The following is a 26,699-nucleotide window of genomic DNA, read 5'->3' as shown; positions in this document are numbered from 1 at the left end:
GCAGCCGTCAGTTCAGATACCTCTCTTTTCTAATTGATAACATTACAGGTGTATCAACAAAACCACTTACATAAGCTTACTTCCCTTTAACGTTCTGTTATTTACTATATCTATGTGTACACACCTGTTCATGGCTGGGCGGCGGCGTGAGCAGTGATACTATGGTAACCACAATAGCAGTGAGGCCGCAGAGCAGAATGGCGAAGTGGAGGTAGTGGACGCTGCGCAGCACCGCGGGTGCTGAGTCCACAATGCCGCATCTGGGAGGCGGGAAGGCAAACTCCAGCACCATCCTACACACACCCACCACCAAACCCACCATCAGGCCCCAGAACGCACCCTGAAGACACACAAGCACACACATAAACGCGTACAGGTTACACTGCATGCCTTGTTGAACTAACATGCTGAACTTCCTGTTGCTGAAGGTGTCCGTTTAATTCCTGGAGAAGTTCTGGGTCACACTTGGGTGTGTTCGGCTCACAACACTCTCACTTTCCCACCATGACAATCTGTCATCACTGTGTCACTCTCTTAAGTACACTCACGTGCTGTGACACAAATAACTCTCTGTCTCCTTCTCTTTCAAACGTTGGCGAAGAATGTGATCTGTGCAGTCGGACTGAATCATGCTTGAAACAACACGCACACAAAGCAAACATCTGTACCTTTGTTTTACTTCTCATCACATTTTTTCACTTTTCCTCTTTTCTCTGTTCCCCATCCTAACACTCTCAACTGTTTTATTTGCATTTGTTCATTTTAAAGGTTTTATTTGATATTTATTGCTTGTGTTACTGGTCCTGTTTTTAGGTGTGTTTAGATTTTGATACTATTGTAATGGCACAATGTGTTCGGCCTGCAGTACGGCTTACTGACAGTTACAACTTAACTGACATTGTTACATCCACCATTTTGTCTGATCTGTGTTCAGGCAAATATTGACAGACCTTTTTAGATCTTTTATCTATCTTTTATGTACTCCACAAATCCCCTTGTTAGAGTGTTATCTGAACATACACTTTCATTACAGCTGTTTTATGATTGTTGATTTGTGATTTAGTGGAATACAATTTTCCTATGATCAGTTTACCGCTAACCAACGTAGCCACTTTACTAGCTATCTTAGCTAATGTTTAGCTGATTCAACATTCTAAGTGACTAATTAAGCATTATCTCACGAAGGGCATTGCAGAGGACTGACGACCCCCTTCATCACAATATACCACCGCGAGGAGTGAGATATTGCTTTTATAAAACGGTTACCAAATATTATAATTTAGAAATTATGGACACAATCCAATAAAAACTTTTTTATTAAATAACAATTACATTACAAGACTCAATTACAAGAAAGTAGTTCCCAGCTAGTAAACTGCTAAACTAATGTTTAAGCTAATGAGCGATCTAACCAGAGTTTATTTATTCACATTCATTTGAACGTTCCCATTAATTATACACCCATGAATATACTGTCCAATGTCACTGGGGTCACATTGCAAAGTGTTTGCAATAACGTTAGGCGGTCTACTCATTTTGTTGGGAGATTCATTGCTTGGTGCCGCAAGCGAGGATGCTGCTCCACCTTCTCCAGACACTGAGTTTCAGTCACCAATAACTCAGGAGAGAGCTCTCACATCTGTGTCCGCTTACGGACATCCGAAATTTTTTGCACCATGGTGCTACGGAGACAGTTGTTAGTGTAGGTCCACATCGTCCCTGCTTGCTTACAGATTGCAGGCAACATTTTATTAGTGGAGTGATAATTAAAAATATAACTGTAAAAGAACATTAAACGTCATAGCTGTAGTATACGCTAATTATACCATGGCTATCTACCAATCAGATTGCAAGATTTAACTACCCATTTTATAAGTGTTGAATTACTGTTGGGCTAAAAGTTAAATATTTTACTCTTTTTACTTTTAATCTAGTGTACATTTACTAGTAATTACTGTGTTGTACTTCTTGATCCTCTATTGATCTTTATTGATAATTCTTTGTTTCTTCCTCCATGAATAATGTAACTAATTTGACAGATAGTTTATAGTTTTGTGAATCCAGTTTCAGTTCTTCATTTGACAAACTGTATTGAACTCATATAAACGCTGCAGTGGGGAAGACTATTTTCTGGTACTATGCACTTTACTACTGGAATGAACTGCAGAAGAGACACTTGTTCCTCTGAGGGACTTTAAAGTTTTACTATCTGATATTCTTCATAATGTTCACAGTGTCTTTTTCTGATTTGTAATCACCATTATTGTGGTTGAATTTGTTGTAGTACTGTTTTCACCACTGTCTTCAACCTTTATTGAAAGTGTGTTTAACTCTCTGTCTAACAGTGCACCGACACACCTAGCAGTCTATGAGTGTCAGCTGTCTGACTTGTTTATATTTTGTTATTGTGCATGGATGACCAAACTAGTTTCCCATCTGGGGATTGATAAAGTTATCTATCTTTTCAATCAATCCATTTCTGTCTTTGATCTGTTTATCTTTCTTTCTATTGTGAAAGTAGTACTTTTGGGAAAAAAAAGATTTAAATTAATAGTTATTATTGTTGTTAAGTTGATAAGCATAGTCTGTTTTTCTGGTTTTTAGTTAGATAAATCTTAAAACACCAAAATATATGTACTAATTTGGAATAAAATCCCTAAAATCCCCCAAATGTACTTGCAGTCATACAAAAGGAGACAGAGACTATAATGACACTAATTACAGGGTTAATTACTGTTTTTATGAATTACACCCTGGCTCAAAGAACATACACGTCCTTATCCTGTGTAAATAAGTCTATAGTCTTTGCTCTCTACTGAGTCTACAGTGTCAGACTAGTCAGCGTTTGACACATCCTGTGCGGTAGCGTGTACCCTTTGACCCCATGAATCAGCACCAGTAATATTCTTAAAGCAACATGCTCACTGTGTTTATCTGAACAAATAAATAGCTCATACATTTTGTGTAACAGTGTTATTGACCCCTCTTAACAACGTTTTATAGGTCTAATCTGAAATGGTAACATCTAAAAGAAATGTATGACTGTGACATTTTATAACCCCTCCCAGTAGGGATGATTTTAGTCAAATAAAATGGGCTTGTGAACATTTTTAGACATCTAGGTTACATATAAGCATTCCAGTGCCTGTAGCTAGTTATACTGTTAAGAAAATGATTACGTGTCACAGAGATGTCTTTTGACCTGCGAATCGTGTTTGCTGGACTACTGCCAGCACATGATGTAACCCCAGGCAAATTCATTGGAACACATTTTAAGTATGGTCTGTTTGTGGTTTCATTCAGAGTTTTAAAAAGGTAAGATTGACATTATAATAAAAGGGGAAAACCCTTTCATTCTGAAGAACCCCCCCTTGAGAAAATCCTCTTCATTTTAATAGTTTAACAGCATGCCAGCAGAAAGCAGACACACCCAGGAACTGCTCCATTAAAACAGGGATTGAATCTCAACTATTCAGTGGGCTGGTCTTTACTTGCAGTTGAAAGATGTTTAAACACATGCATTATTAGCTCTGGGCTGATACACACTTTGTTCTCTGCTGCATTGTTATCTCCTCTGTCACACTCTGTAATCGTTATCTTCTCATAATCGCTCTTCCCCTCACTTGAACTCGCTGTTATCAGACGGACACAATCGCTTTCATTTATTAACGTGAGAGAGCAGAACGGTAGCTCAGGCTGATTCCTACACCGGAAATAATAAACAATACATTTCAAAAACTGAGTGAATAACACACACAAACATTCATATGTGCACAAACACTCACACATGGGCTCAACACATTACAAAGCAATGAGTGAGGCATGTTTCCACTCAGCGGGAACCCATGTGAGACTAATAAAACTGCAAACCAGTACAGTGTACTGTAGGAGAGAGGACAAACAGTGCACAGAGGAAAACCTCAAAACTCTCTTTCAAAAAAGAAACTCCTGTGTAGTTTGGTGTCCAGAAAGGATTAAACTTTGAATTGTGTGTGCTTCCTCTGTATGCTAAATAGTCATATCTTGTGACTTTGTTCTTTTAAGTTCTTAAAGTTGTTTTGTTCTTAAAATGAGACTTCTTTACTTTATTCTGCTAATTTTCTTTGGGAAATACTGGTGCACTTATGTGCAACTATGTCTCTGATTGCAGATAGAGCAGAAATGTCAACTAATCATTTGGTTGATCTGCAGAAAAAGAATCAACAATTTTCACAACTGATTAATTGTTTATGAAGGATAAATGCCAAACATTTGCCGGTTCTAGCCTCTAATATATAAGGATTTGCTGTTTTTTGTTGCAGTATGTTACTATAAATTTCCATTTCTTTAGGTCTTGGGCTGTTAATCAGACCACACAAGCAATGTGAAGACATCAGCTCACGCTCTGGGACACTGTGTTCAAATTAAGTTCAAAGTAATCATTGTTCCCAATATTCTATAAATATTTAATTTGGGAGCTAGTAGGGTGGAGTCATGTGATTTCTATCTGCTTGTTTTCTTTCTTTGTGGATACCAAACTTTTAACTCAATCCCTACACCGTAAAATTGTGTTTAAATAAAAATGATCAAATAATCGTTAGTTGCAACCTTGATTGTAATATAAGGGCTCTTGGAAGACATGCATGTGTGTGTGTGTTACCTGCTCATTGGTCCTCTTCCAGAAGACAGCCAGAGTGAAGACAGCAGTGACAGGCGGAGCGAGGTAGCTCGTCACTGACTGGATGTAAACGTACAGCTGGCCGCTGTTGGCCGACTGCAGGATGGGGATCCACACCACACTCACCACCACCAAGATCACAGTCACGATCCTGGAACAAACAACACATCTTTCAGTTTCTCGTGTACACACAAGCCGAACACATACTGTAAACTTTTCTTTTCTTTATTGATGCTTGCACCCTCTTGCTTGGACAGAGGGAGAAAAATCTGCATGAGGCTGAACGCCTCTTTAACCATTGGGCAACCCTGCTGAGTCACTTCCTCGTGTGGGTTTCATACCTGCCGACCAGTAGAAGCTCTTTCTCTGTGGCTCGGGGGCGGTGCTTCTTCCAGATGTCCATGGTGAACAGTGTGGAGCTGCTGTTGAAGATGGAGGTCAGTGATGACATCAGAGCAGCCATCATCACCGCTATCATAAGCCCCCGCAGGCCTGTCACACACACACGCACGGATGCATATACAAGTAAAAACCTTTGTATTCTACTATATACTATGAGATATTTGAAGTTATCACAGTATTCTCACCACTTGGCATGAGCTCAATGACAAGTTTGGGAAAGGCGATGTTGGAGCATCCCACCTCGGCTCCACACACTCGCACGCACTCCTCAGGGTCAACACATCCTACAGTGTCTGAAACATGAAGACACAGTCAAAGGTCATTTACACACAGGAGCGGAAGCAGTAACAAAATATTCTACTCATGCAGAATTCATGTTCCTTTGCACTAATTTCTACTCATGAGGAGCTGCACAAAGTGTTATAACATTCAGCTTAAGAACAAAAATAGTTAATTAAATCCAGCAAGAAATGGTTTGTGACATTTTACAGAAGACAATAATGTTAGACTTGATCTTTATTTTGCAGTAAACACTCTCTATTCAATTCTATTATTCTAATCTCAACTGAGAATTGCTCTTCATGGGCAGTGACAAACGACTAACAAATACTATTTATATATACAGACGAAATACAAATTAAAGGAATAAATGAGTGGAGAAACGTAATGAATGCAGATGCTTCCACACAAGTGCACTGCATGGTACAATTAAGCAGTAAACATCTAATCATGCTCTGTGGCGTGTATAAAAATGCTGAGCAGGCCCAGTTGATTCAGATTTTGTATCAAGATGGCGAGAGGAAAAGATCTAAGTGACTTTGAAAGAAGGTTCATTGTTGGGGTACAGATGGCAGGAGCTTCAGTCACAAAGACTGTTCAACTGGCTGGTGTTTCAATAGGAACAGTGACTTAAGTGACATCTGCATTTAGATCTGTGGGGAAGACGTCGGTAAACAGGGTCAAAAACTGTGGTTGACAGCGCACATTTAATGACCGTGATGCTCGAGCATTAGCGTGATATGTAAGGAAAAACAGAAGATCAACTCTTCCTCAGGTGACTGTGAATGTCAATGCAGGATGTGATCAGACTGAGTCAGCAAGAATAGTCTGTTGACAATTACAGAGAGAGGGATGTTATAGTAGGGTTACAGTGTATAAACCCCTTATTATAGAGATGAAAGCACATTTGAGAGTTCAGTGGTGCATGAACCACAAGCACTGGTCTACAGAGATGTGGAAGAAAGTGATATGGTCAGATGAGTCATAACCACCATATTCTCAAAAGTGAACGAGTGCATGTGTAACATTCACCAAGAGAACGGTACAGGTCTGAATGCTTGACCCCTACAGTGAGTGGATCCGGTGTCTCTGTTATCCTGTGGGGGGCACTTTGCTGGCATGGTTTTTGTCTCCTTAGAGAGACGGGTCACTGCAAATCAATACAAAGTTGTTCTGAGTCATCACTTTTATCCTATGATGAAATATTTCTATCCTAATGGGAGCGGTCTCTTCCAGGATGACAATGCCTCCGCCAAAAGGGCACGAGGGGTCACTGACTGGTTTGATGAGTATGAAAATGATGTGAATCATATCCCAGATTGCATACGGAAGTAGGCCACTTCAGGCAATGATGCAGCATTCATGGCCTTCTTCTGGCCCGGACAAAATGGATGTAAGCCTGAAATGGCCCGCATGTAAAATAGCAAATATGGCCCAAATATCCCAAATCAAATGTGGACCTTTTTTGGTAAAGATGCGGTGCTCTCAGGTACGTGTATTCTGGATGTGGGCCAGTTCTGGTTTATCTGGTTTGTTCCTGGTTGACATACAGCTCGCTTGTGGCCCAGATCTGGGAAACAGGAGCGGACCGCCCAAGTGCCATCATTCCATGTGGCATGTGGGCCGGATGAAAATGCCGAAAGTGTCGGGTGTGGGCCGGATCTGGGCCACAGCAACTTTGCGATCTGGGATGCTATGGCCTTTGCAGTCACCAGATCTCAACCCAGCTATGGGAGATTTTGGACCGACATGTTAGACAGCGCTCTCCACCACCATCATCAAAACACCAAATGAGGGAATATCTTTTGGAAGAATCAGGTTCATCCCTCCAGGAGAGTTCAGAGACTTGTAGAATCAATGCCAAGCTGTATTGAAGCTGTTCTGGCAGCACATGGAGGCCCAAAACCTTACTAAGACACTTACGGAAATTTGTCACTTGTCTGTATAGTATATAAAAGAAAATTACATGTACACTTTGGTTTAAATAAAGTAAAATTACTGATTCCAAATAATGTAACCTGCACATGTATAATTACACAAAATCCTGCTAAATAACAGTAAATGTAGCAGTTGTAGTTATTATATTTATCTCTTGTTGGCTCACACAGTAAGCATACATGTACTCTAAATGCACATTAATTCACAAACACACATGGATGGCTGTAAACAACATATGATCGCACGTGAAATACCTCCCTGCTCTGTAACATAATACTAACATGGGACATCAGAAACACAAAGAAAAGCGGCCTTCAATGATTTTCTCCGAAGTTGCTACAGTTAATCTCTGACCTCCATTCTGTGCTTGGCGTGATGAGAATCTCCGACATGTTTATCACATCAGCGTAATGTTTAATGATCTGTTATGTCACTTGTCTGTTGGTTGAATTCCTACATGTAGGAACTTATTTCAATCTAAACCCCAGATTCAGACATTCATTAGTCATCTCTCACAGTGTTTTTATCAGTGACACATCACTAACCAGCAGTTACACCGGTTAGAAATAAACTTGGTATCTACACTGAATTACCTAAATAGGGCATTGCCCCAGATGACACTCCTCTCTGATGTTATTCTAGTTTTTTAAATGCTGATAAGCTAATAGCCTATTACAGGAAGTTTTAGAGGTTAAAAAGTACAGTCATCAAACCACAAAACATTAAAGCTCCCATAACATCAGTAAAACTTATAATAGTAATGGACTAGCTATTACGCTGTTTGCCCTTATGTTGGGGTGTTGTTGAACTGGACTTTATGTTTAAAAGTGTTTGTCCACCCAGCTTGTATAGATACAACACAACTATAATCTTTTTAAAAAAAAACGAGTGAGTTGTACCAATTTCTCTCTGACACACTGTCAGTAATGCTTAAAAATTATAGGTTACACAAAGGGAGCAGGCTATTTGATACTGGTCTGTTTGTAAGTGTTCAGACATGGGATGAAAAACTAGATTTTTCTCCCTCTGTCCAAGCAAGAGGGTGGAGTTAAAATCCCTCTCTTTCCCAACCAACTACCGGACACTCCGCCTTTCAGCCTCCGGTAACCGAGCTTCCGTTGCTGAATTCCAGGGTCAGACACACACCGGCAGCTCTTCACTGTTCACTGAACCTCGATGAACTTTCCGTCTGGAGGGACACAGAAAACTGAAGAAAACAACCCGCCTTGGATGTTAAACTAGTGAAAGCTGAGACTCGAACCCGCCACGTTGGTGAAATCTACGACTTTTTTTGTCTTTCGGGAACTCTACAGTTGGTTTTTCTGAGCATTCATTGAACATCTGTGAAGCGTGTCCGTCAGACTTCAGCGCTCCAACAAAAAAAGAGGAAAACTGACTCGTCAGCGCAACAGTTAGAGACTGAGTCACGCAGAGTTTCAACACATTTTAAAGGAGGATTAGATCTTTTCTTTCTCTATCTCAAGTCTGCGTTCCGCTTTGGATTGACTCACTGGCACACACACTGACACACTCATCCACCCAGACAGCTGCCTGTCTCCCTTTGCCTCTGTCTCCATGTCTACCGGGCCCCGCGGCTGGAGCAGCTGAACCGGGTCGCTGCAGCGGCTGCCCGGCCCCTGTCAGGTGGAGGGCGTGGCGCTGGGCGGGGGGTGCTTTGTTCTCACAACACCTGAGTTCGTGAGAGTAATCTGAGATCTGGGTTGAAGAGCAGCTGTAGCGGTTTACTGCCATCAGATTAAAATCTTTCCCGACCGGAGGGATCTGTTTACCTCCTCGCTGGGTCCAGGTCACGCGGACACATTATGGACCGGAATGTCAGATCGCACTTTTTCGTGGTTTGACCCTGCGGACCTGCGAGTGGAAACTGGGTCAGAGCGGTTTCATTACTTAACTATTTATTGACCGGTGGATATTTTGAAGTCATGGCGTTGTCTCAGATCCAGTGTTTGGACAACCACCACGTCAATTTACGCGTGAGTGAGAGTAAACCAGAGTTTTTCTACAGCGAGGACCAAAGGTTGGCGCTCGAGTCTCTCATCACCGGGGGCCGAGACGCATTCAGGGACTACATCAGCAAGAATGGCGTCCGGGAGTTCCTGTCTGGACCGGAGCTGGAGCGGATTGTTCACATAGCGGAGGCCTACCGGCCCGGGTACGAGCATTACCCGAAACCAGAGACACCAGGACCGGTTCCCATCACCCCAGGATCCGGGGAAGAAGGGGGAGACGGCGAGGTGTCGCTCCAGTACTGGCCAGACCGGTCTGAGGCCTCAGTGGCGGAGCTGGACCTCGGTTGGCCCGAGGCCAGCTCTTACAGGGGGGTCACGCGCGTGACCGTGTACACCCAACCTCCAACTGAGGGGAACACGCACATCAAGGAGGTGGTGCGCAAGAGCATTGCATCAGCCCAGAAGGTAGACATGAAGATGATGATGATGATGATGATGATGCTGATGCTATGTTATAATGCAGTGATTGAAAAAGTTCCACGAGACTCCAGCAAAATCAGATATACAAAGTTACAAAAACTCATCATATCCTGAGTTAAAAAAGAATAAAAACCCTTGTACATTTAATGAAATCTAATACAACAGAGTAAACAACCTGCTCCCTTTATGCAACCTTGATTTTTTAAGCATTACTGACAGTGTGTCAGAGATAAATTGGTACAACTCACTCGTTTTTTTAGATTATAGTTGTGCTGTTGTATTGGATTTCATTATATTGTATCATATATTGCATATCATATTGTATCCATACAAGCTGCATGGCCAAAACACCTTTTAACATGTTAAAGTCCAATGCAATAACACTCCAACACAGAGACTCAAACCAGAGAACTGAGTCAACACTGTATCTGTGCAGTAATTCAATATTATCATTTATAGACTTCCAGCAGACACAATGACAATGATATGAATTTAAAATGTCATTGTTGTACTCACTTCTGTTTTCCACACTAATATTTCCGAGCAATTACACTCACAAAAGCAGTTATTGATGTATTATTTTCATACATATGAAGAGTTTGGTATTATTTGATAGATGACAGTGAAACATGAGTTTGATTATTTATATGATTTTGCCTGCATTTGCCTTATTGATATCATAAAATATCCTATGATTTCAGACCTCCATAAAATTACAGAAGTATTCTCAACAAAAACTAAAGGACTGTGGTTTTAATATTTTTCTGGCTGCTCAGTGTAAATAATGAATGAATAATCATTTGCAGTTCAGCACCACAACACCACAATCTACAAATCAGTGCTTGTCTGACAAAGGCATTGCAGGGCTATTGTGTTAGATTGCATTTTATGGTCCAGATGTTTGTCCACTCTCTATAATTCAGTAACACTTACTACATGTTAAAGCACTGACAGAGTGAGAATGATTGTTTTGATCACAGATTTGACTTCCTCAGCTGTTTTCTCCATTCAGTACTTATAGCTATGCAGTTATATTCTGGGCTAACAAAGTCATATCTATCAAACATAACATGAAATTAGCTTTTTTAATTGAATCTAATCTTCAGCAGTACTTTTCTATCTGTTTAGGGTTCTGCTCATTTCTTCATTTCTCATTGTTTCCTTTTGTCCTGTCTGGCCTCAACCACTCTCACACATGCACCCAGCAAAGTTTTAATGAAACAAGCCTGGTCTTGACACGCCTGCGGGAAAAAAAAAAGAAGCCCTGACGTCAATGAATGCGTTAAATGCCAGCGCCCTACGCATCACTTTTACCTCTCACATACATGAATGCTGGCACATGCATGTACACATCATAGTCAAATACCACCCCAGAGCTAAAGAAAAAAACTTAAAGGCCAAATTTAATTGACTTAACGTTAGATATCTTTTCACTGTGCGGTTGGTGTTATATGTGCCCCAAGGTTGTTATTAAATCTTCCTTCTAGTTTTTATAACTTTATCCACAAAATATTTTTTTATTGTCCGCAAGTATAATGACAATGAAGTTGAGTTGCAACCTGTCGTAATAATTAAAACATCAAGCTTCACTTATTAACAGCAATTCATTGTTTTCTTGTTCAGTTTATTCACCAAGTGTTCAACCTTTGGGGCTGCTGCCTTGTTTTAAATGTATCACTATGTGGCAGATGAGAAGTGAATAGACAGCGCTGTGTGAAGAGTACAATGCTGGCACTATTGTTGGCAAGTTGATGAACCTGCAGAACAAACACTGTCCTGTCACTTCACTTTTTATCACCACTCTGCAAAACATTCTGTGTTTCTAGCAGTCTCTTTATGCAACTTCTAGGTTCATCACAATTAAAATATTCTCTGTCTTTGGGGGGGTTTATTTATTGTTTGAATGCAGTTCTCGTAAGTGCCCAACTTCCTTTGAGATTTTTAATGGGTTTAATATTGTTGATAAGAGCAGCTTAAATCGAACCCACCCTCACAGACCAGGAAACACTAACACCATTTGTGGTTTCCTGTGTGTGTGATGTTTTTGTGTGTGTGTCTGTGTGTGATGTTTTGTGTGTGTGTGTGTGTGTGTCTGTGTAGGTGATAGCTGTGGTGATGGATGTGTTTACAGATGTGGATATCTTTCGAGACCTGCTGGATGCAGCCTACAAACGTAAAGTTCCTGTATACATAATCATTGACATGGCTGCGGTCCCCTGTTTCCTTTCCATGTGTGGAAGAGCTGATATGCACCGTGGACACCTAAAGGTATACACACACACACACACACACACACACACACACACAGATGAACACACACACACACAGATGAACACGCCCAGATGAAGTTTTGATAAGCTGGGAGATGAGCTAGTTGGATAGATGGCTACTCTTGATAAGTACAGCATAATATAAAATAGTTTATTTGAAAAAGTTCCATTGCTAGCATTTTAAATAAAATGTTTAGTTAAAGATACATTTTCCAAAGTATAATTTAACGTAAAAAACTGTTTGAATGTATGGCATATGATTGACATAGGTGTAACAGGTTTTGCCTGCAGGCCTTGATAAGGTTCATGCAGCAGCTTGTTGGTCTCTATAGGCTGAATTTCTTTGTCATTCTTTGTCTCTCTGAGTTAAACTGGTCTAGGCAGTAACAGAAAACACTTAGTGTTTCATGGGGAATTTTGTAAATATTTTAGACTGGAAGTCATAGAGATATTAGGCACATTCCCGTCTGTGCTGAAGGCAATTAGACAAACCACACACAGGCTCACTTTACTTTCTGTAAAGTTTTCTCTTTCGTTTCTCCTTCTTTCTTCCTCATAGCTTTAACCACAAGACCCCCTCTCTTTCAACTTCTTTGTCATATGCCATCTCTGTTGTTATGATGAGTATTTACGACATCTATGGTTAGTGTCTCCTGTGAGATTTCACACAGAAGATTTACTTATGAGGTAACACTCGGCCAGGAGCCACACCCTTATCACAGGGCTGAAGACAAACACTGCAGGGTGTGCCATACAAGCATGTACACACATTGATACAGTCCATGCTCTAACCTGTAGAGTCAGCAAACACGAGGTTATGATGGTATTAATAGAGAAACGCTGTAATTAAGCAACATGAAAACTTGTTTTTTACTGTTTCCCCATTCTCTTGTCTCACCCTGATTTCTCTTTTGTTCACTAAAATCCTTCCTTTTGTCAACAACAAATCCCAAGAGCCTCTTTCTATGTAGCATTAAACCTTTGTGTGTGTGTTTGTGCAGAATCTGCGTGTGCGCTGCTGCGGAGGCGTGGAGTTCTTTACACGGTCGGCACAGAAGTTGCGTGGTTCTCTGAGCCAGAAGTTTCTCCTGGTAGATGGAGACAGAGCCATCTCTGGTTCATACAGGTGAGCAGTGTTATGAGTGTGCACTATTATGCATCTACACAGTGCATTTCTTTATACAATATACTTTACTCATGTAGTTAAAGCTGCACTAATCAATATTTTTGTATTACAAATCGATCAAATGACTGTGTGTGTGAAAAGGGATCACTCTAAGAAAAACCCACAGATATTAATCGGCCAACTCTGCAGTTCCTCTTCACTCTGTGGAGTGTTTTGGTGTCTTTCAGTTCAGTATTTTGGTTTTCTGGCCCACATCCGCATCTCATCCAGTCTACTTCAGTTTCCAGTTGCAGCAGGCAGCTGTTTACAGCAAAAAGCTCTGATAAACTCACTCTACCCAATCTACTCTACCTGCCCTGCACCAGACGGCAGACCAACAAAGCTAATGACTAGCTGGTGAGATAGTGTGGCATTTAGCAGCCAAATAGACAGATATTTTCATCAGGAGTTGGCGGAGACCAAAACGAAGCTAATGCGAGTCTGAATAATGACATGATTCCAATGCTGGATGTGTTAATAGACAACTGTTAGCTAACACGTTTGCCACAACAACCTAATAAGATGATAATATGTCAGTGTTGAGTTGAATTATAAAATTTATAACTTTGGTACCTCCCAGTGGTAGTATCAGACAAAAACACTGGGGCTAACAGCAGTGCATGCAAATATACAACCCCGCCTCCCACCATCCAATCCAGAAGTACTGAAATGAATGGGCTCAAAGCAACACAGTGACACCGCCAGTTTTCACCAGTAATGTCTCCTTTTTTTACAAAAAATTACTTATACCATCAAAATAATTTGCAAGATGCTATAATTACATAAAAATTCTACCCACTAATAATTTTTTCCTTGGGCAGACACTGAAAGCATGCCGAACTGTATCTGTAAGAGCTAATTTCTGAAAATGATGTAGATTTTCCAGCATTGTAAACCTTCACCTCAACACACACAGACTTTTCAGTTCTCTGTCATTTTGGTCTTGTAGTTACCTATTTACCAACATCTTTGCATGCAGTCTTAGACTGTATCTCACTAGTGCTGTTCCACCAGAAAATTGAGGACAAACATGCAAGAATCGTGTGATCAAAGAGCATAATGTGATGCATGACTCCAGGGTACAAATGTCTGATGTAATGATTAAAAGTAACATGGGTTTTCTCTATGGGTGTTATGACATAGAAGAAAGTGTTTTTGGGACAAACAGAAACTGGGACAGATTTAGCAGGCTGGAAAAGCTGTGATACATCTAAGTGACATTCAGAATAGCAGATAAAAAGGGAACACTAGTGTAAATGTCTGCATGTTTGTGTTATTCCAGCTTCACCTGGTCCTCCTCTCGTTTGGACCGTAACCTCATCACAGTGATCACAGGGCAGGCAGTGGAGACCTTCGACCTGCAGTTTCGGGACCTTTTCCTCATGTCCAGAGGTGTGTCTCTCAGCAAGGTTCCAATGGTAGACGAACCAATCCCTGACCCGCTCCCTCAGGCAGCTCCTGCTCCGGTGTCAGCTACTGTTGCTAGGAAGCTTATCAATCCCAAATATGCCCTTGTTGTCACAGGGACTCACACAAGTCCCACCTCGTCAGACCAAAACTCCAGCAACAAGAACTCAAATTCCCAGAATCCCACTGGGCTAAAATTTAGGAAAGGACGTCTTAAGAATGTTTCAGAAGAGCCACCCATACATCCTGGATTGGCCCATCTGGAGAAAGCGTACCTGATTCCGTACCTTCCCACCTGGCCAGAGCCAGACCCGCCGAGCGATGTGATTGGTTTCATCAACATCAGGGATGAAAAGCGAGCCAATCAGGTCCACTTGCAGAGGTCGGAGCGGTTTGAGGTCAGTCAGGCAATACGCTTCAAGTCACCGCTGACACTACCAGCACAGACTGAGGCACCTGCGTCAGGTCAGGATGCGAATGCTGCAGAAACAGCAGAACCTGCTTCTGGGAATACAAGTGCTGAAGGCTCTACTCCTGTGAGCCCAACCAATAAACAGCTCAAAGAGCAGAAACACACAGCTCCAAGTAAAGACCAAACTGATGCAACAGATTCCCGAGGCCCCCCTCAGCAGCCCAGCACTCCTCTAACACAGGACACTCACAAACCAAATGCACACACTCCCACATGTGAATCCAACGTTACTGCAGATTCACAGCCAACAGACAATGCTAGACAAACTCCAGAGGCACAAATTGCAGCAACTCCCGTTCCTAAACGCCGCACACTGCAGTTGGTCATTGAACCTGCACCCTCAGAGCAGCCTAGTGAAGCAAAGGTCACTCTGATAAAAATTGACCCACAGGACACCCCAGATGGCTCTTCTAGCAAAAAGAGAACCCAGAAAGATGTAACACCAGGCCGTGGCCGCCTTACATCAAATAAGGATGGCGGGGACTCTGGCAGCAATGGCGATGGCAGCCAAGACAGCACTAAGGTCATGTGTGACCGAGCAGCCAATGACGAACCTTCAAGTGCTTCCACGGCATCAGACGAGGAGTTTTATGATTGTTCCCAGCAGCAGCCGAGCGACCTGTTGACCAACAGAATCACGACAGGGTCAGGCCATGGGCATCGCCAAGGTGATGGGGTCAACATGATGGCCCGCCTCTCTCAGAGCATGCTGGATCTGCGGGAACCCAGCCAGTCAGAGGACAGCTCTGACCTCATCCGCCAATCACAGCAGCTGCGCAGACATGGTCATCCCTCACCGCACAGGCACATAGGAAAGGTAAGCACCCAGTAGAAATTATTTCAATACTACATTTAAGCCCCTAAAATGTGGGGATTTGTTTCATTGTAAATCTTTGGATTTGGGACTGTTGGTCTAAACATTGGGTCTTGGAAATTATGAAATTATTTTTCACTATTTTTTAAAACTTTTTTAGACTAAACCATGAATTGATTATTTGAAAAAAATGATCAATGGTAAATCGCTAATAGAAAATATTGTTAGTTGTAGAGCTGAAACAGTTAGTCTATTATGAAATCAACAGCAAATTAATTGGTAACCATTTTAATAATTGATTAATAAATACCAAAATCGTACTTAGTTCCAGCTTTTCAGTTGTGAGGTCTTACTGTTTTCCCCTTTTCATACCATTGTAAATTGAACATCTTTGAGTTTTTGACTGTTGGACGGACAAAACAAGCACTATAAAGACACTACTGCAAATGATTAATCGATGAATCAAGAAAAATAGTTATTTGCAGCCCTAATTAACACAAGTAGATAATGACACATTGCTGTCAAATTCTTTTTTTAATGTTTATTGCATAATCACTGAGTAAAAAAGAGCAGAGGTTTCCAGGAGTAATGCTTGGCATGAACAGGGAGGCGGTTTGAACAGGGAGGCGGCATGATTCAGTGATAATCCAGAGTTCCAGGGAAGACACAGACTCTGACACACTCACACACACGCATAAAACCATCAAAATGGGTGTGTTTCGCCAGTGGTGTCCAAAGCAAGACACTACCTGCTGACAGTAAACATAACTTACCCTTTTTTTAAATGTGTTTGTGTGTGTGCCAACATGTGTGTGCATGCACCTGGATAGAGAGCACGGCTGATCATGCCAGGGAGGATGATGAAGATAAAGGGCAGCATCTTCAGATAGGCAGCCAGGAGAGATGCTCCTTTCACATGGCTCATGTTCTTAGCAGACAGGGACCGTTGCACAATCACCTACAAATACAGAAAAATAGCACCTTTCAAAAGACATAAAAACAAGAAATGTATAGTGTAATAAAATATAAATAAATGTGATTGAAATTAAGTCCAATTTAACAGATGAAACTAAAGAATGAATTCAGTAAAAGCACAGAAGTAGAACAATGAAAAAAAGACAGAAAATGCTATTCTGAAATTATGTGTTTTTAGGAGAAGGGTTAGCAAGTCAGAAATATAGTCAGGATCCAACCCTTTACATGCCTTAAAGATAATCATTAAAATCTACTCTAAAACATACAGACAACCAATGTAAAGGTGCTAAAATTGAGGATGCAATCACCTGTTGGATCTATTCTTGTTGTTCTGAACCAGTTGAAGCTACAATACAGTAGGTTGTATTGACCCAAGTAGGAATAAAGATCTTATCTAATAACAAAAAAAAGGTGATTGCATATAACCTCAGTAATATAGTAATGTTACAATGATGCATGAAGCAAGATTGGACAACAGAATTCACATGGTGATCAAAATTAAGCTTAACAAACATGACACATTGTCAGAGCCCATGATAATATAAGAAAGTTCTGAGATTTTTACTTCTGTAAGGCAGATCTGTCAAGTGCTCCGTTGCATGACATAATTTATACAGCTGCAACAATAAGTAGACCGAAACAAAACTAATTGACCACTGTGTTGATAATCGATTTATCATTTAAGTAATTTTTCAAGCAAACATTTGATGGCTCCAGGTCCTCAAATGTGAGAATTGGCTTCTTTTCTTGGTATTACATCATAGTAAATTGAATAGTTTTGGTTGTTGGACTGTTGGTTGGACAAAACAAGACATTAATGATGTCACCTTGTCCTCTGTATACTGTGATAGGCATTTTTCACTGTTTTCTAGTGTTGTATAGACCAAACAATTAATTGATTAATATAGTAAATAATCAGTAATGACAGTCATTGTTAGTTGCAACCCTGACCTTTTGAATTAAAGTAGATCTGTGAATCATTTGCATAAAAATTGCACTGATATGATGCTTTTGAAATATCTGACCTAAAGTTAGATTATAGATAGAAAATAGTAAAGGACTGAGGATTGATCCCTGAGGTACTCCATGTATGAAATAGGTAGTGGAGGATTTCCCCTACAGGCACTATGTGTAACTCATTTGGACTTCATGATGTCCTACTCATCTCTCTCTGCTTCTTCTATCTGTTTAGTTGTTCCAGGGTTCTAGATCTCCTGGTCGAGATCCAAGACTGAGAGGACCTAAAGTAATCATTGCCAAACCAGGAAGTTTTCACCGCCCCACCCGAGCAGCAGGCCCTGTGATTGGAGGCCACCGTTACTGGCAGGGTCAAACGCTGCAGCCAGAGACACGCTCTGGTCGGTCACCACGACGCCACAGCCCGGGCTACAGAAAGGCAGATCACGCTTCGCCACAGCCACCAGCCAACCAATCAGGGTTACTAGGAGTATCTTTCTCAAAAGCGAGCAATTTAAAACACTTGAAGGCACGAAGCGGAGCCTCCCAGAAGAAAGTGCCTCAAAATAACAAGCCTGCTAGGTAGAACAGTGGGCCAGTTCAGGTACACAAAGATGTTATAAACTTCCTGCTAAAGAATACATGACTCTGCTCTGAGGCTAAGTAAATGGGATTTTTTTGACTGTTAACTAGGGTTTAACAGTTTATTTGATAAAATGTTTTGAAAGGCACTGTCTGTAAATGAATCACATGAATTTCCAAAAATGCATCCTGGTAAATGGCTCCTGTGTAATGTACTAATTTTAGAGGCAGATAGTGATATCTGTGAGAGAATAAACTTGATAATGACATATCAGCTGATATTTGTGTGTTTACAAATGTGCATAAATGCATAACCAGATACATTTGAGAAAGATTCCCTCAAGAGGCAGGGTATTTTCTTACTACATGCCACAACGGTGGTCATCTGTGATACTCTATGATGTAGTAACAATTCTCTGAAAAAATATTTCTAAATTACCTCGTGCTTTTCTTTTTCGGAAAATTGTACTGGAATATTGTGTCCATATCCGACACACACAGATGCAATGTATGTGTGACAAACAATGTCAGCCCACTGATATACAAGTGGCTCTTGTGTTGATAACCACTGTGATTGGTTACTGATGGTGTGAGGGTAATGTGATGGCTTTCACATATTTGGAAGATGTCATTGATGACTTATGCAGATGTAAAGAACATGTTTATATGTGATGTTAAACACTGATATGGGACCAAAAGTGAATGTTATAAATAAAATAACATTATTATTGACTATTGATGAAATATTCTTGCTTTGGTTTTTTTTTGACTGGACTTGCTCAGGTTTAATCCACCATTGATTGAAGAATCTTGCAGCAGTATATATCTCATAAGTTTATCATGCTGAAAGTGAAAGTACATAATGAAGCCTAGACCGTGTACCCACACAACTGAAATGGGTATAATCTTTAACAGTTAGGTGATTGTGTATGTGTACAGTAAGGTATTTTTAGTATGTCTTTGACTCACAGACAGAATATAAATGTAGCATTTAGTTTTCTGAAGGGATTTTTAAAGCCTTGAGTTTGGGTTTGGCACAAAATCTTCATCTGGGCAACAGGGTGGAGCCTGAACTTTCTGTCTTTCCTTTTGCTAAGATTTCTGGAAGCAGCCACATTAGTAGAATGGAGTCTTCTGGGTCAAGTAGTGTGAGCAAAACCAAACAAATATTACAGTGTGATTGAAAGCTCATTCTTGACCCTAGAAAGAATAGTGGACAACACTTTATCACCACAAGGTCCATTTAGTGGCTATTTTAGAGGTTTTGATTATATTGCACGACTTCCCTCAGCGGATGTAGATCCATAAATTTAGATTTCTATTTTTTTGTAAACTGTAGTTGACAGAACAATCTCACCACAATGTCTGTTTATTAGCTTTTCTAGAGATTGAGTATTTGGAGGAGAGAACAAAGGCAAACACTAAGATTATTACCCAAACTATGTGCTGGAAACTTATCATTACATTTGGCAGAAACTACTGAGCAAAACAACATAAAATAAAATGGTTAATAGCTTTTTAACAGTACAGTTATTTTTAAAAAAGTGCCATCAGAACACATAAGGGAGAGAAAGTTGGCTATTTAGACCTTATATGTGGAAAATGGGTTTGTATTTTGAAAGAGAAGTTGGGTTTTCCTGAGAAAGTCCTCAGCGGCCTTTGGAGGAACTCACATGCAAAGCTTTGGTAGTTTCCACTTGCTTTGCCTGTATATGCACATGCATTTGTTTGTGTGAGTATGTACATGTACCTGGTCAGTGCACCAGTACCAGGTGGCCAGTATGGTGAGCCCCAGGGTCATGCCAGGCCAGGGCAGATCTCCAGTGACAGCGTCTCTGAACAGGTGCATGGCGTCCTGACGTGGCAGGTGGCAGGTACTGTTGGGAATGATCTTGCTTGGCACCGCCATACTGTAAACTCGCTCCAGGTTACTGTAGCCACCAATCTTGTTAAAGGCTGCAGACCAGGAACACATATTTCCTTAAAATAACTGCTGTTTTATGACTGAAAATATGTTTGCATAATTCCTCCTTGCATTTAAATGATGGAAATTGTGCATACCAGTAATTGTTAGGATGATTGCACCTACAATCATGATAAATGTCTGTAGAGTGTCAGTGTAGATTACAGCAGCAAGACCGCCTGAAAGGAAGTAAGTGCATTGAGGAAATCTTTTAATATCAGCCAACAACATTTTTATGTATTGTCTCTAAAAAATACATGAAAACAGTAGTAACAGATGTACAGTATTTGTGTACCAGCAATAGTGTAGAGAGCAGTGACCACCAGCATGAGGACTGTGGACAGGTAGAGGTTCCATCCCAGACACACCTGAACAAACAAGGCTCCAGAGTACAGGTCAGTCTGGCGACAGAAAGACAACACATCACAGGAGACTTGGATTAGATAGTGTTGCTAGGGGGCCAAATAACACCAAAGGCAGTGTGATTTATCTGCTTGTCATACTGATATCTTTGTGAAGACGGACAACAGCAGTGAGAGGACAGCCAGGTAAGTTCGGATCCTCTCTCCCCCGAAACGACGGCCCAGGTACTCCGGCATTGTCACGATCTGAACACACACATTTCAACACACTCACACAACTGAGGCAAACTAATAAACCTGCCAATGGGCAGAAAGTAACTGTGGGCAAGTTTCATCTGTTTTGAATAAAATTATGAAGAGTAATTATTTATTATTAGTTATTCGAAGACAGTTAAATTTATGTGCAGTGTAGTGTAACACCCTGTTTGGGAATTTTATAGGTGGGGAGTGCTTGTGAGGACAGCGCCTCTTGGCACCAAATGTACCCGCACCTGGCACCAAATGTACCCGCAGAGCCAGCCTTAACAAGCAGACACGCACTTGTGTTTGTGTGTGTGTGTGTGAGTGTGTGCAAACTAACCCCTGAGGAGATGTAGACAGGCACAAAAACCCAGGCCAGAGCCAGCAGCACATAGGTGGCCTGTGAGAAAGACAGAAAGGAGATGGAAAGAGGACAGAGAGGTTTGACCAGATTCCCCACAACAGTCGTCTCAGGCAGAAAAATCAAACTGAGGTAAAAGTTTTAACTCATTATGTGCTAGGTATGCAGGAGCTTTTGTGCTGCTGCTGTGTTTAACGGAGTGACTCATGCCTCATGTCTAAGGCTTAATTTGGCTTTGTGGCATTAAAGAGTTCTGCTGGTGCCCCCTGCTGCTGGCTCTCTGTTACAGCTATTTGGGGAAGTTCAGACAAAAAAAAAGGAAACAGTAATTTAATCATTTTTTTAAGTCTAGACAGCCATTTTCCAAGAGGTAGTCTGGTAAAATAGCTTTTGAAATTTTACATGTTAGTTGTTCTCTTTTCAGTTATTGTAGCTCTGTGTTGTTTTTCTTGCACAAATCATTGGTCTGGTCAGTCGTATTAATACAACACACCACAAAAGAAATAGCATGTACAGAGTTTAGCAGGCCAGCTCTGCTTCATTCCAGACTATATTGTGTTATGGTACTATTAATAGATGAATTTTAATAGTGTCTCATAACGTTTTGTTGAATAGATGTTTGTCTATACTCACGTTCCATTCAAAGCCAGTGACAGCGATGCCTCCAGCTGCTCCAGTCCCAGCCAAACCAATAAACAGACCTGAGCCCTCTGAACTGGCAAACAGAGACGCTCCAATCTGCACAAACACATGGACATTTGAATTTTTTTTTTAATCCACTGATTACATTAATTAATAATACAGGATTCAATATATTTACAGAGGTTACATACATGATTTGACACACAGGTAGGCCACGTTACAGCTGAGATTAAACATTTTTTTAATTTAAATTACATTTTTTGCCCTTATAATCATAACTAGGGCTGCAACTAATGATTATTTTCACTATTGATTAATCTGACAATTATTTTCCCAATTAACTGATTAGTTTTTTTTGTCTATAAAATGCCAGAAAATGGTGAAAATGTCATTCACTGTTTCCCAAAGCCCATGATGCAACCTAAAATGTCTTGTTTTGTCCGGATCAACAGCCCACAACCAAAAGAAATGCAGTTTACTATCAAAGCAAATATCACAAGAAAATATTCACATTTAAGAGAATGGAACCAGAGGATTTTGGTATTTTTTTCTTAAAAAACCACTCAAAACTAATTGATTATCACTATATAGTTGGCGATTCATTTTCTTCCAGTTGATTAATCAACTTATTGTTGCAGCTCTAAGCATAACCCACATACAGCTTGTTTGTGGACATGCCTAATGCTGCCAAAAATCACTAATCTATATTCATATCCACGCACACTGATATTTACAACCAGACACTTCTAAAAGTTTATCAGATAAAGCTTCATCCCATTACAGATCAAAAATACAGAACAAGAATTAGAAACTTCTCTTTTTTATATATACAAAAACAACATCATGAGTATTAGAGATGCTACAGAACAGATAATGAAAGATACACACTCACCGGCCACCAGGCCATGTCCCGTCCAGCCAAGAAATATCCACTCAGAGTATTCCTGCTCACCCGGCATGATGACTGACGGAGAAAACAAGAGTTACACACAAGCGTCCGTCCATACAAACATTCACACAAGCAGAAAACACACACAAATGCACCTCTGACTCTTACCCAGATGCCGACAGCGAGGTTGAGAAGAAAGTAGGTTGCTATGACGATAATGTCAGAGAAGCTGAATGACTGCGACAGGGCGTAGAAGTTGACGGTGGAATTCGGCATCCTCAGTGTTCACAAGAATGTGCACACACTTAAAAATGCACCAAAACTGCACAAATTTGCTTCTTGTATTGTTCTTTCCTTTCAGTCACACATATACACACACCTGTCACGATCTCACACTGTAGACCTACTTTAAAAACACCAAGAAAAAATCATTACACTCCCTAAACTATAAAAATTTTTCAAACTAACCAAAACTACACAGTCTAATGAAGAACTTCTAAATGCTTCCCATCCAGCCCATCCAACACACACACACACATACACTCAAACACACACTGCAGCCCTTGGTGAAAGTCCCCTCTCGGCTGGACTACGAGCTGACCTCGCTGTTACCAAAAGCCTGAGACGAGGTGTTACATGTACGTGTGAAGAGGGCAGTCCCTTGGTTGAATTGATGATTAAACACATCACCTTAATGTGGCACCTGCAGCGCTGACACACACGCTGTGCTAGGGGATAATGGAGTGTGCGGTATGGGTGAAGAGTGGAGTACAGCAGATGCTCATGTGGACCAGAGTCCACGCTGATGCACACACACACACACACTCACACACACAGGTGGTCAATCATTGCCGATGACAAGTTTATAATCATTAGCGTCTAAACACACAAACATCTGCTGGTAAGTGCTAAGTAGAGTCAGTGAAAGTGTGTGAGAGAGAAACAGAGAGTTTCTGAACTGTTTACGGTTTCATTCAGTAATTATCAGGAAGTAACCTATAAGTCTGAGAAACACTTTCACTCCAGTAAGACAGCTAACATTTGAAAACCCTTTCACCAACTTTTACAAAATCAGTTTGGACACAATTTCTTTTTCAATTTATTGTCATTTCTTGAAGACTTTTCAACAAAAAGTTTGATGTGTGAGGACATATTCATCTGTGATTTTGCATTATTGACTGATGATGGACACAAATAGTGTCTTGGAATGAAATATATATATATATATATAACTCTTTATCAACGCTGAGCCACATGAGCTCTTTTGTGCATGAACTAACGTCGAAACGACACATAGCTGCCCAAGACACATTTAGTATCCAAATGTCCAATTACGTGTGAACTGCTAAACTTTGGGCACTATGTAGTCCTTTCTTTATTGATATTACAATGTTACAATTTTATGTAGCAGACGCTTTTATCCAAAGCGACGTACACATGAGAGTTAATACAACACAAGCAAGGAACTAGTCGGGAACTCGAATAAGACGTGCCATAAAGCTAAATGCAGGTTTGATAGGATAGGTAAGAAATGTATAGAGTGCATCAAAGCGGATAATACTTTAAAGAAAAATTATTTTACAAGTCCATCAGGTGCGGTGGTGTTCATGAAAGAGCTGGGTCTTTGACTTTTTTCTTAAAGGTTGAGAGGGACTCTGTGGATCAAGTGGAGTTTGGTAACTTGTTCCACCACCGGGAACTTTGAATTTGATGCGGACAGCAACCGGGAGCCAGTGGAGGGATATCAACAGCGGAGTCACGTGCTGTTTTGGGCTGATGGAAGACCAGACGTGCCACTGTGTTCTGGATGATCTGCAGATGTTTGAATGTACATGCGGAGAGGCCTGCCAGAAAGGAGTTGCAGTAGTCAATACGTGATATTACGAGAGCCTGTATCAGGAACTGTGCTGCATGCTCAGACAGGGAGGGTCTGATCTTCCTGATGTTGTACAGGGCTAATTGACATGCCTGCGCACTTGAGGCCACATGAACCTTAAATGTTAATTGGTAATCAATCATGACACCAAAATTTCGGGCAGACTTTGTGGGCATGTGTTGGGCTGATTCGAGCTGGATACTGATCTTTTGTTGTATAGACGGACTGGCTGGGATGACAAGGAACTCAGAGGTTAAGCTGAAAGTAGCATTCCTTTATCCATGCTGAGATATTGGCAAGGCATGACGAAATCCGTGCCGAGACTGTGAGGTCTTCTGGCAGGAACGATAGGAAGAATTGGGTATCGCCCATATAGCAATGGTATGAGAAACCATGGGAGCAGATGATTGCACCAAGTGAGGTAGTGTATATTGGAAAGAGAAGGGGACTGAGCACTGACCCTTGAGGAACCCCTGTGGATAAGCCTTGTGGTTTAGACACTCCCCCAACTCCAAGATACTCTAAAAGATCTCCCTGAGAGAGATTTTATTTTTCAAAAAAATAATTTTTTTCAAATTAAAGCTGACACTTGGCAATTTGTAATATAGTAGTTCATTGTTTTATCTCAAACTGAATGTGCTGAAGCATTTTGGTACTGTGCTCACTCTGCTGTAAACGCCTCCTTAGGACATAATAGAAACTGTTTGCACTGATTCATTTTGAAAGAGCAACGGCCAATGGGGAAACTCCAACACTGGGCCGGCCGACCAATGGTGTATAACTTCATCACTCAGTGAGTCAGTCAGTGACGGACAGACACTTGGGGTAATAGGGTTGGTCTGTGGCTGTCTAGCCAAAAATGTGTTAACTGTCCAAATACTTACTGTCTGGACTGTATATAGTCCATCATTTGGTCAGATCACCATAAATACTAAGTTAATAAAGGGTTACAAGAAAAGTACAGATGACCATAAATACAAGACATTACAGTCAAGTTTTCCTATTTTTTTTACCAAATAGGTTACAGTATAACCTATTTAATCCATCAACATGTAAAAATCCCAATTTTTCAATAACTAAATACAACCTCATGATGAGGGCTAAATAGCTCAATACATTAGATGAATAAAGCATGCTATATTTGAGAAAAATTGCTTAATTTTGACAGTATGACCAGTGACTGGTCTGCACATAACTGTGTGTGTGCTCTCAAATATGGATATTTTTCACTCTGAGACAACGTGAGTAAAAGAGAAGCCGAGAGGAAAAGAAGAGTGTCTGGTGAGTTTGCTTTCGTGCTCCCTGATGTGAAATTAATTCAGTGCCACACACAAACTGCTGGCCAGTGTTTGTCTGCTATAAGGAGCAGATGGTGGCAATGGAGACACCCTGACGTCACACACATCATCATTAATCTCACACACACATATGCACACAACAAAATGTAAAAGCTTAAGATGAACAAATGTTTTTGTGCAGTACAGTTACTCTTATTACTTTGCGAGTAAAAGGACTTGGAATATTTTGTTATTCGAAGACTTGGTAAATACTGGGACAGTAATCAAACCATTAAAATAAATAAATGCATATAAATCTATTTTAAAAACTTTTATATAATTTTATGTCATATGTCAAGTATTAGAAAAGAGGGAACAAAGAAGGGTTTATGTGTGTGTCTGCATACACGCCTTATGACTGATCATGTATGGTCATTGTAAAATATCACTTAGCAGAATCAACTTATCCTGTGTCATTAACTTAACATAAATATAGACGTTTTATGAATTTTAAGTTTATCAAACTTTAAATTTCCATTTTAAGACACATTTCTCAATTTATAAACATGAGATAGTGTTTTGCCTTGAAATGTTGAGCTGAATAAATGTACTGCTAAATAAAGTTTGAGGGTTAAAACTCCTCAGAGACTCTTATTGTTTGTAGTCTGAAGAAAACAGTCGGAAACTTGCTGTGTGTCTGTAATACCTGTTCAGATATCAT

At 40.6% G+C, this 26,699-nt stretch overlaps 2 protein-coding genes across 5 annotated transcripts in view; one reads left to right on the top strand and one right to left on the bottom strand.

Annotated features, from left to right (window-relative positions):
* The window catches only part of slc5a10 (solute carrier family 5 member 10), a 31,425-nt gene that overhangs the window by 3,467 nt on the left and 1,259 nt on the right, over positions 1 to 26,699 (bottom strand). For 3 of the 4 annotated variants that reach the window (XM_067585134.1, XM_067585133.1, XM_067585132.1), the window contains 12 exons: positions 22,829 to 22,900; positions 21,928 to 22,032; positions 21,274 to 21,333; positions 20,835 to 20,939; positions 20,627 to 20,732; positions 20,430 to 20,510; positions 20,119 to 20,324; positions 16,677 to 16,812; positions 5,245 to 5,352; positions 4,999 to 5,149; positions 4,640 to 4,808; positions 125 to 340 (listed from right to left, as the gene is read on the bottom strand). In XM_067585134.1, the coding sequence (XP_067441235.1) occupies positions 125 to 340; positions 4,640 to 4,808; positions 4,999 to 5,149; positions 5,245 to 5,352; positions 16,677 to 16,812; positions 20,119 to 20,324; positions 20,430 to 20,510; positions 20,627 to 20,732; positions 20,835 to 20,939; positions 21,274 to 21,333; positions 21,928 to 22,032; positions 22,829 to 22,843 (1,458 nt within the window). In that variant the 5' untranslated portion in view covers positions 22,844 to 22,900. Of the gene's footprint in view, positions 1 to 124; positions 341 to 4,639; positions 4,809 to 4,998; positions 5,150 to 5,244; positions 5,353 to 16,676; positions 16,813 to 20,118; positions 20,325 to 20,429; positions 20,511 to 20,626; positions 20,733 to 20,834; positions 20,940 to 21,273; positions 21,334 to 21,927; positions 22,033 to 22,828; positions 22,901 to 22,993; positions 25,238 to 26,699 lie in introns of those variants that run through there. The other variant, XM_067585131.1, reaches the window with a different exon arrangement.
* Positions 8,152 to 19,112, top strand: LOC137179991 (protein FAM83G-like). The gene is made up of 5 exons (XM_067585130.1): positions 8,152 to 9,711; positions 11,827 to 11,994; positions 12,998 to 13,122; positions 14,444 to 15,857; positions 18,022 to 19,112. Exons 1-5 carry the CDS (start codon positions 9,220 to 9,222, stop codon positions 18,370 to 18,372), a joined length of 2,550 nt encoding a protein of 849 aa, XP_067441231.1. The 5' UTR covers positions 8,152 to 9,219; the 3' UTR covers positions 18,373 to 19,112.

This window comes from Thunnus thynnus, chromosome 3 (genome assembly GCF_963924715.1).
Source record: "Thunnus thynnus chromosome 3, fThuThy2.1, whole genome shotgun sequence".
NCBI classification, from domain to species: domain Eukaryota; kingdom Metazoa; phylum Chordata; class Actinopteri; order Scombriformes; family Scombridae; genus Thunnus; species Thunnus thynnus.
Note: the sequence above shows the minus strand (reverse complement) of the source record. Positions and strands in the feature narration are given on the sequence as shown.

Bases quoted from the DNA above. Each gene is read 5' to 3' on its own strand.
- LOC137179991 (XM_067585130.1), top strand. From the start codon at position 9,220: ATGGCGTTGTCTCAGATCCAGTGTTTGGACAACCACCACGTCAATTTA. The intron at 11,995-12,997 runs GTATACACACAC...GTGTTTGTGCAG, and splicing joins TGCACCGTGGACACCTAAAG to AATCTGCGTGTGCGCTGCTG. The intron at 15,858-18,021 runs GTAAGCACCCAG...CTATCTGTTTAG, and splicing joins CGCACAGGCACATAGGAAAG to TTGTTCCAGGGTTCTAGATC.